The sequence below is a fragment of the Neodothiora populina genome (assembly GCF_041146345.1).
Source record: "Neodothiora populina strain CPC 39397 chromosome Unknown canker_contig_12, whole genome shotgun sequence".
Taxonomy (NCBI): domain Eukaryota; kingdom Fungi; phylum Ascomycota; class Dothideomycetes; order Dothideales; family Dothioraceae; genus Neodothiora; species Neodothiora populina.
In genome coordinates this window covers 1,789,242-1,799,344 of record NW_027191404.1, presented here as the reverse complement: position 1 = coordinate 1,799,344, position 10,103 = coordinate 1,789,242, and the positions used below count along the sequence as shown (strand labels likewise).

At 51.8% G+C, this 10,103-nt stretch overlaps 3 protein-coding genes across 3 annotated transcripts; 2 read left to right on the top strand and 1 right to left on the bottom strand.

Annotated features, from left to right (window-relative positions):
- Window positions 1-756: 756 nt before the first annotated feature.
- Window positions 757-3,743, top strand: AAFC00_001278 (uncharacterized protein; the record flags this gene model as incomplete). Its single annotated transcript, XM_069340450.1, has 6 exons — window positions 757-785; window positions 840-1,662; window positions 1,784-1,824; window positions 1,881-2,010; window positions 2,063-2,126; window positions 2,179-3,743. The coding sequence occupies 6 exons, from the start codon at window positions 757-759 to the stop codon at window positions 3,741-3,743; spliced, it is 2,652 nt and encodes an 883-aa protein (XP_069203918.1).
- Window positions 3,744-5,828: 2,085 nt separating this feature from the next.
- Window positions 5,829-8,003, bottom strand: AAFC00_001277 (uncharacterized protein; the record flags this gene model as incomplete). The annotated part of the gene is made up of 2 exons (XM_069340449.1): window positions 5,829-7,237; window positions 7,322-8,003. 2 exons carry the CDS (start codon window positions 8,001-8,003, stop codon window positions 5,829-5,831), a joined length of 2,091 nt encoding a protein of 696 aa, XP_069203917.1.
- A 1,158-nt stretch (window positions 8,004-9,161) lies between these two features.
- On the top strand, window positions 9,162-9,677 carry AAFC00_001276 (60S ribosomal protein eL30; the record flags this gene model as incomplete). The annotated part of the gene is made up of 3 exons (XM_069340448.1): window positions 9,162-9,234; window positions 9,296-9,450; window positions 9,579-9,677. The coding sequence occupies 3 exons, from the start codon at window positions 9,162-9,164 to the stop codon at window positions 9,675-9,677; spliced, it is 327 nt and encodes a 108-aa protein (XP_069203916.1).
- Window positions 9,678-10,103: the final 426 nt, after the last annotated feature.

Here is a 10,103-nt window from a genome sequence, read left to right as displayed (position 1 = left end):
CAACGAAGCATCTATTGGAGTTGGCGGTTTCATACATTTGGACTTCACGATGGACCGGAACAGCATGGATATAAGGGGTTCAGGATTTATTCGTGACACACGATTTAGGACGAGTAGACAAACCAAAATTGCAGCAACCTTTCTCCCTGCGGTGCTGTGTCAAACGTCCAATCCCTTCATCGACGTCCACGCAAGATGACTTGTACGAGAGAGGTTGATTGACAGATCCTCTCTAATTACGACCTTGTCCGAATGGGCCTCTGGTTGTCTGACTGGTAGTTCTGAAGATGATCACCCCATACTTTAGGGCTTCGCAGATTAGTGGCCTACGCCGACTGTAGCCGCTCACACCAGTGTGTAGAAGTGCTCGAGTTGAGCTAAAGAATTCACGCTGGTTCTATAGCGGAGATCGAACCACAAGGTGTCGTGTTTGACAATTGGTAGCTGCCTCAAATGAGGGTCAATACCTCCCTCATTAGGCAAGGGCTGCGTCAATGCGGGGGAGGGGCATCCAGGACAGGCAGGAGCGATTTCAAGCAATCGTTTCGCTGTCTGTCCAGCAGTGACTTTTCCCAAATTGTTACTCATTCATCTTTTGCGACACCATCGAGTCAATCTAAGAAGTCATCTCGTGCTTATTCCACAGAGCTCAAGAGTCGATTCTTGCCTCCTTGCTCTCCAGCAAGCTCTGAATTCACCAGAACTACCTCCATCAGGCACTGCTCAAGTAGTGCTTCTAGCTCTCTTATCAAAACCATGTCGGACAGAGATGTTCTTCCCAACACGTAGGTCTATCACTCGGGCCTATAGACGAGTCCATTGAGACTGATGATCCATAGTCTCAAGCCTATAAACTACAACCTCTCCCTTTTCGATCTCGAATTCGAATCATGGACCTATCAAGGCAAAGTCGACATCGAGGTCGAGATCAAGGAAAACACCAGTGAAGCTGTCCTCAATACACACCAGCTCAAGATCCATGGCGCCGAGATCAGCACCAGCCAGGGAAAGACACAGGAAGCCGTCAGGGCTAGTAACATCAGCTACGATGAGAAGAACCAGCGCACCACCTTCACTTTCGACCAGGAGATTCCCCAATCGCATAAAGCTGTGCTTTCTATCAGCTTCAGCGGTGTCATGAACAATGACATGGCTGGTTTCTACCGCTCCAAGTACAAGCCTGCTGCTCCCGCCGCTGCCTCTGTGCCTAGAGACTCCGAGTACCACTACATGCTTTCCACACAATTTGAGTCATCGGATGCCCGCCGCGCTTTCCCTTGTTTCGACGAGCCCAACCTCAAGGCCACTTTTGATTTTGAGATTGAGATTCCCGAGGATCAGGTCGCTCTGTCCAACATGCCGGAGAAAGAGGTCAAGAAGGGCAAGAAGGCTGGTACCAAGGTCGTCAGCTTCGACAAGACACCGGTCATGAGTACCTACTTGCTTGCCTGGGCATTCGGCGACTTCGAGTACGTGGAGGATTTCACGAGAAGAAAGTACAATGGCAAGAGTCTGCCAGTGCGAGTATACACCACCAAGGGTCTCAAGGACCAGGGCATGCTTGCATTGGAGAGCGCACACCAGGTCGTCGACTACTTCTCGGAGATTTTCCGCATCGACTATCCTCTGCCAAAGGTTGATCTGCTGGCTGTTCATGAATTTGTGAGTCTTACGTTTCCTCCTGCTCAAGTCTTCTGCCCATGTCGAACTCGTTCTGACCCGGCAAGGCTATCATATGTCTCTCCTCCGCCATTTGTGTGTGTTCTTCTGCTGACATTTCTAGTCTCACGGCGCTATGGAGAACTGGGGTCTCATTACGTACAGGTGAGTCTTCCGTGCATCGCCTCGCGCATTCACCGGCACTAACCGCTTGCTTGTAGAACAACTGCCGTCCTTTTCGATGAGAAGGCCTCGGATCAGAAGTACAAAAACCGTGTTGTCTACGTGGTGGCCCACGAGCTGGCTCATCAGTGGTTCGGCAACCTCGTGACAATGGACTGGTGGAATGAGGTACGATTGTGGTCTTCATACAAGTAGCGAAACAGACACTGACATGTAGTAGCTCTGGCTTAACGAGGGTTTCGCTACCTGGGTTGGCTGGTTTGCCGTCGATCATCTGCACCCCGGTATGTCACTATCAAGATGCTTGCGATAAGCAATTCTAACAAACAAAAACAGATTGGGACGTTTGGGGCCAGTTTGTTACCGACTCCATGCAAATGGCTTTCCAACTTGATTCACTCAGAACGTCCCACCCTATCGAGGTTCCTGTGAAGAATGCCCTCGAGGTTGACCAGATCTTTGACCACATCAGCTACCTCAAGGGCAGTTCTGTTATCCGCATGCTTGCCGCTCATCTTGGCGTTGAGACCTTCCTCCTGGGTGTATCTAACTACCTGAAAGCACACAAATACAGCAACGCAAAGACGACCGATTTGTGGTTTGCTCTGAGCGAGGCCTCTGGCAAGGACGTTGACACTTTCATGAATCCTTGGATCAAGAAGATTGGCTTTCCCGTCGTCACTGTTGCCGAAGAGCCTGGACAAATAGGAGTCAAGCAATCGCGCTTCCTCAGTGGTGGTAACGTAAAGCCTGAAGAGGACGAGACCACGTGGTGGATCCCTCTTGGACTGAAGGCAGGTTCGCAAGCTACTGATGTCACCCATGTTTCTCTGGAGGGCAAGCAGGAGACTCTCAAGGCCGTGGGCAGCGACGTTGAGTTCTATAAGCTCAATGCTGATCAGACTGGCTTCTACCGTACAAACTTGCCACCAGCGCGCCTGACCTCCCTCGGTGGCCAGCTTGACAAGCTGTCTGTCCAGGACAAGATCGGTTTGATCGGTGATGCTGCTGCTTTGGCTGTGTCTGGTGATGCAACAACAGCTGGTGTCCTCAGCTTCCTGGAAGGGTTCAACAAGGAGACGAACTACCTCGTATGGTCTGAGGTGCTCTCCAGCTTGGGCAATGTGCGCTCTATTTTCTCCGAGGATGCGCAAGTCTCCGAGGGTCTGCGCCGCTTTGTGCTGAAGCTTGTCTCCGATGCAACTGACAAGATTGGTTGGGAGTTCGACGCCAAGGACGACTTCCTTACTGGTCAGCTCCGAGCTCTTCTTATTACATCTGCTGGCATGGCAGGTCATCAAGGCGTCATTGACGAGGCTAAGAAGCGATTTGCGGCCTACACAAAGGACGGCGACAAGAAAGCAATCCATCCGTCTCTCCGTCTCCCAACGTTCAAGATCGCTGTCAAGGAGAGCGGCAAAGAAGCCTACGAAGCCGTCAAGAACGAATACCTGCACGGCTCGTCTGTGGACAGCAAAGAAATCGCTTTGCAAGCAATGGGCAGGGTCCAAGACAAAGAGCTTGCCAAGGAGTATCTCGAATGGTCTCTCTCAGGCGCTGTTGCCACTCAGGATGTCCACAGCCCTGCTCGTGCCGTCGCACTCAACTCAAAGGTAAGGCCTGTCGTGTGGGAATTTATCAAGTCGAACTGGCCAATGCTTCGCGAGAGACTGGGCGGCAACATGGTTGTGCTCGAGAGATACCTACGCATGAGCTTGAACAAGTTCGCCAGCTACGAGGTGGAAAAGGACATTGAGGCATTCTTCGGCGACAAGGACAATACCGGTTACGATCGTGGACTCGCAGTCGTCGGTGACACTATCAAGGGAAGTGCGAGGTACAGAGAGAACGATCTTGACATCATCAGGGAATGGCTATCTGCTCATGGTTACTTGGGTTAGTGGTAGACTAGATGGCGTTCCAGCATAAGAGAAACAGTTGTAGACAGTTCGAGAATTCATTGTCAATCGAGTGTATTCTCATCTGCAAGCACTTCTATCCTACTTACATGACAGTATTGTGAAGCATAGTGGTAAGAATGTGTAGAAGCAGTGAAAGAAGTAACCAATCTTTGGACCACCACCTAAGAAAGAGAACTTGAACACATCGATCTTGCAAACAGCACTGACATGTCCAAAACGAAGAAATGCGACGCAATGAACCATCCAGACACATAAAAAACGATTATGTGACTATAGTGGACGGAGGGGTCCTAACAGACAAAAAGTTGAGATGCCCTCTGACAGAGTCGAACTGGCGACCTCGGCATTGCATAGCAGTGATACTAGTGCCGCGCTCTACCAACTGAGCTAAGAGGGCTGTTATTCATGTATGCTGGATATCTGGAATCATTTATATATCTTCTTGGTGAGTCTAACATGATACCGAGTTGTGTGCAAAGGAGCGCAATTTTAATTAATGACTCCCCGGTCAATGGTCGTTGAGTCTTCCATGACACCTCAATGGCTAGGGTTGATGACTCAGTACGAGTTCCTTTGCATACCGTATCCTTCCTCTGTTCATAGCGCTTGGTAACGGTCGACGAAGACGGTGCTATAGCCATTCTAGAGGACATGTGCTTTACCTTCGCCACATTGAAAGTACCTGAATGGTACACGAACCCCACCTACGGTGAACTTATGGCCAGACCGAACAAGCAACAGGCAGGCACACGCTCCAGATCAGCATCTCATAGACTGTACGTGGGTATCATAATACATCATGCCTTGCTTCTCAGCCTATTATGAGGGAGATGTCATATTTCGAGATATCAGTTCCTGTGTCAGCCTGCGCTCCTACTCTTGCTCTTCCTCGGGCGTAAGGCGGCCACAGCGTTCGCCTGGGCGGGGGAGAGAGTAAGGTTGCCACGGACCTGCTCGAGGTTAGTGAGGTGAGAACAGAGGGGTTCGAGGAGGGCGGCGTCTCGGGGTTAAGGAAGGATATGCTTAAAGTAACTATCCGTAGCGGCATAGCTACATACGTGAAAAATGATTGTGAAGATAGTCTCGAGCAGCAAAAACCGAGCTCGGACCGAGCTAGCTACGCCAGCGGAGGGTATAAGGCTCTAGCAAAGCAGACCCTTGGATGAGACATGCCAACCTCTCTCGAAGGAGAGGCGCACGAAGCGGGGGAGTGGGCTCCTTGTATGCCACCGGGTCCAGGGCTCGTCTTCTGGCGCGGTGCCTGATGCTGTGAGATACGTTTTCATATTGACAAATTGTCCCCTGTGCCTGCCTCCATAGAGCAGACGGAATCCGACTACAGTACGCCACTGCCGGAAGAATTGCTGACCTACATAGGTATCTTCACTTTTATCATCATCTCTGATCTTGGATTGGTGACAGAAACTTGATTGAGGCTGGGATGGAGGAGATGGAACAAATTCATGTTTATTAGTCCACTTGCTGTAACCTACCTGTCCTTCACTGTAGTGAACTGGTCACCTACGCAGTGTTGACTTGGGGGGTCGAAGTTATACGTGAGAAGCTGTGATGTTCATGTCGTTAAGTTTTACTTTGAGTAGAGCCTTTTCTTATCGCCGTGGGCGGCCGGGAGTGATGATGATTCTGGAAGACACGGCTCGTTGTTGTTGAGTCGATGAGGTGTGGTAACGACTCGGCGGCGAGTGTATTCACATATGTGTAGGCAACGGGGAAGGTTCTCAGTGAGGGCTCAGATAGTTCATGAATGCATGACTTCCATTATAGGCGGTCTAGTGCGTGATTGAATATCCGTACAGGTCGGGGGCTGCTTGCGTCATCTATATACATATGGATGGCATACATCTTACAAGATCAGAGGGAAATCGGTAAGAGGACGTGGGAAGGGGTATATGACTTGTACAAATTGCATCGCGGGCCTCTTTTCCCCAACAAACAGAAAAGGCGACAGCCAACAACAATAAACAGGTCATCTAAGTCGAGAACAGCGGGGGAGGTCGTTAGTAAGGAAGTGAGTGAACAAAAGGGGACCACATGCGGTTAGCTCTATTCCTTGAGAGGAGGTTCTATGACACCAGGTTTGGGAGCGTTGGCGCCTTTGTTGAACCAGCCCATCCAGCTACTTCTATTGGCCTTCTTTTGCGCCTCCTGTTCCTCATTGGCTTCTTGCACGAGACGCAGCGGACGCATCTTGTTACCGCCGATGATGGCGCCAGATGGCTTGTCTGATCCACTGGTGGTGCTAGGGGGCGGGGAGGGATCGTTGCCGGCGTCGATGCCCGAGTCGCTGATAATACTGTTGCGGCTGCTTCCTATCTTGCTGTCTCGGTTGGAACCAGACGGTGGGGTGGGAGCCTGCTGCATACTGGCTCGTCGGCTCTCGCTTATGGTCTCTGTGAAACGTGGCACCGAGCCTGTAGATGGCATTCTGGCGACTGCAGCTGGGTGGTTTGGCCCGAAGAATGTGCTGGCTCTCTGGGGTGCGACTCCCGGGCTTCTCTGGCCTGAGCCGGGAGATGGTCCTCGGTACATGTTGCTCACTACACTTGCGTGTGTCCATTCCGAGTTGGCACGACGGTGGCCACCGCTCAATTGGCGCGTTCCCAGCGGTCGTCCCAGCGGTACTCTAGGTGCGGTCGCCGGATCTTCGGTCACTCCCGGTGTCGGGGGCACGAACTTGTCTTGCTGTTGTGAGGATGATTCATCCAGGGGTGCTGGGCGTGGCCTTCCACGCACTACGGATGTGGCCCTCTGCAGGAAAGACGGAGCAGGCGCATCCTTTGGCGGCGGTGGAGGGGGCAGGTCTTTGTCGACATCCGCAGGAGTCGCAGACTGTTCCTTTGGCGCCGCCGGGGCAGGGTTTGCGTTAGGCGTGCGGTCGAGGATGTTTTCGAACTCCTTGTGCTGCAGCAGGCGAGAGATAATGTTGGTGATGTACAAGTTGAGAGCCTTGTTTTGGTCCTTGAGGGTAGATAATTCAGAAAGCAGTCGTCGGTGCTCGGCGGGATCAATCTCACCGGATTGCGAGGGTACGCGGGAGATCATGGAAGCATCGTCGTTAAGCTCGTCAGCCAGAGTGGATGTGGTGGGTCGGTCCCGCGAGGGTGGACGAGAGCCGTAATCAGAAGGAGGTTTGAGAAAAGCAGGCAAATCACCGTGTAGTGTCTTTTCAGCGAGGAGCAGCTGAAAGCTCTCGTTGTCTTCCATCAGTCTGCCGTTGGCCACCTTTGCCTCCAACAATGCCTTTTCCAGTTCGTGCACTCGTCCTCCTCCCATGTTCTCTAGCTCTGCAATTTTTATCTGGATTTCGGCAAGCTCGAGCCTGAGAGACTCGATGATCTTGTCTTTCTGCAACAGAAGTCTGGAAGAGCTGCGGGAATCACTACGCTCCAGGGATGAGGGAGGGGCGAATTGAGAGGCGTCCGGACGGGGAGAAGCGTTGCTTCGGAAGCTTGCTAGAAACAAAGAGTCAGCGTTGTGCTACGGTAGAGCAGACTGTCCACAGCCCTGCGCGTGGAGAAGAGAGGTAAGTTGCATACAGGATCTGGACGTGTCGGGTCTCTTTTCTTCCTCGACGCGCTGGTCCTTCTGAGCAAGAGTCTCCTTCAGTCTCTGGACAGTGTTGCGAAGTTCCTCCTCTCGAGCCTGTGCTTCTTCGCGTTCCTTTATGGCGGCAGCCGACTCGGTCTCATAGATGTTCTCGATCTCACGCCGCTTCCTGACGCTCTCTTTTTTCTCATTCTCCAGCTCCTCCATTCGCTCTTGCTGCTCGTGGACGGACTCTTCCAACTTGCTTTGCTCCTTCGTGGCATCGTCCAGACGAGCCTGCAGGGTAGCGGCCTGCTTCATGTGTTCCTCGGCGGCAGCTTCTGCCTTCTGAAGACGTTCACGCAGATCCTCAAAGGCAGCGGCAGCCTCTGCCCTTGCATCACTCTCTGCCTGGGCATCTGGGCCTGCTGTCTTGGATATGTGAGACACCGACTTTCGAGCAGCCGCACGAGCAGAAGGTGCAGGGGTCGTCGTGCCCGTACCTGCACCTGCACCTGCCCCAGTTCGGACGGTTCGAGCCTTGGCCGAGGTGTTTGCAGCAGAACTTGCAGCAGTGGGAGTCGTCAGCCGAGACGGTGTTCTCGGCGGTGTGCTAGAGGCTTTTGTAGGAGCAAGGGGTGGACGACGATTCGCGCCAGACGTTGGCGTGGAAGCCTTCGTGGGTGTCGACATGACAGGAGAGAGACGAATTGAATGACCTTGTTAACGTTGTTGTTGATCAATACTCCTGGAATTATAATACTCGTAGGTAGCGAATGAGTGGAGACAACAATGTTGGCGGCACACTTATGATTCTCGAACGGAGACAACAACAGCAATGTACAACACCTCAGGCAGAGACGGCAGGAGTAGAGGTGAGGTGAGAATCAAGGCTGAAGACAGACACCACTGCCACGTCAAGCTGACACGTTCTGGGCGCGGCGGTAGTGGGTAGTGGGTGGTGGTGGTGGTGGTGGTGGTGGTGGTGGTGGTAAGGCGATAGTGGTAATGGTAAAGCGGTAGTGGTAATATTAGTCTATCACTATCGAGTAAGGTGCATGTTGACAGTGACAGCGAGGGGTAACATGGACTGCACTCGGGATCTGACAGAGTGAAACCTCGTATGATTGCGAGGGGCCGGTAGTGGAGTTTATGTTTCGGTACTACCCTCTTAAAGATTATTGTTATTATTATTGTTATTATCTGACGGGAGCCAACGACCAAGGGTGAGCTAAGAGCAGATGCACCGAGCTTCTGAGCATGTGCGTGTACTGTAAGTAGCTAGGCCATGTACCAGAAGAGATACGGTAGAGTAAGTAGAGAACAATCACACAGCTGGATTACTGCAGTAAAGTATTGTTGATACTCAATAAAGGTGAGATATTGTTTCGTTTAAAAGAGCCTCAAGTCAGGCTTCGCATCTACTGTACTTGTACAGCTTCCACCATACAAGTCTCTAAGGTATCTATAACTCCAATCTAGTGGCCTCCCATAGACCTTGAGTCTTCAGTCAAGCCTCACCGAGTCTCTTCATGCTCACGGCATGTCTCGCGGTTGTTGTTATCGTATTGTCGGTGAAGCGGTGATTGTTCGTTAATCCATTTATTTTATGCCAAACCCTAAAGGGGTTCGCTCTCCTTTAGGTTTCCATGGACGATCGGGACCTGCCAAGCTTTTTACCCTGCGGTTTCTTTTCGCTTGAGGCGGGTTCGGGCGCACAGACTTCCACTCCACACATTGAATCTTCATCAACACTTTCCTCTCAAGACTTTCTTTTGTTTCCCATCTTCAGCAACGACAGACCGGAGCGGAACCCACTACGACCCAGCACTCAAGTCAATTACCGCAGAGATGGCCCCCAAGAAGACCAAGACCTCCGACTCCATCAACTCGCGCCTCGCGCTTGTTATGAAGTCCGGAAAGGGTACGAAAGCTGGATAATCGCACATCTCGCGAAGCGCCCAAGTCGTTGACACATAGCACAGTCACCCTCGGATACAAGTCTACCCTCAAGTCTCTCCGTAGCGGCAAGGCCAAGCTCATCATCATTGCTGGCAACACCCCTCCTCTCCGCAAGTCTGAGCTCGAGTACTACTCCATGCTCGCCAAGACTGCCGTCCACCACTTCAACGGCAACAACGTAAGACCCCATTTTGAATATAGCCCAGCGACTGGCCTCCGGGCGAGTAGGGCTACTTACTCGCTCTGCGAAGAAGCCTCAGCCCGGGCTTTGGAGAGCACACCTTTGGCTGACCACATATGTTGTAGATTGAGCTCGGTACCGCCTGCGGTAAGCTCTTCCGTTGCTCCACCATGGCCATCATTGATGCTGGTGACTCCGACATCCTCTCCCAGTCCACTGCTTAGGTCAATCGCTCAGTGTGACGCCGGACGGGTTGGTGATAGTGTGAAGGTAGACTTCAAAAATAAAAAGATACCCCATTTTGCCAACTCGCCTGAAACTTTTCTTTCTTCTTTCTTGTGTAGATCAAGCTGTGATGTGACAATCTTCGACAAGTGATATAGTCGCAATGTATGCTGGCGCAGTCTGGAGCATTCCCGTTTGTGAATAAGCCGTACGAATATAGTAGACGGACACAGTCGCATGTGAGTGGTCGGCTATACCTGATGAACGCAGATGTCATACAGCCGACATGGTGCATGTCATAATTTCAGGGCAGCCACCTTGCTTGGAAATCCATCATGATAAATCAAGCAGGCTGCCCACTGTAAAGTGATGCACCGAGAGGTGGCGGCGCCAAGACTTCGGCACGTGACTTGTGATTTGCAATC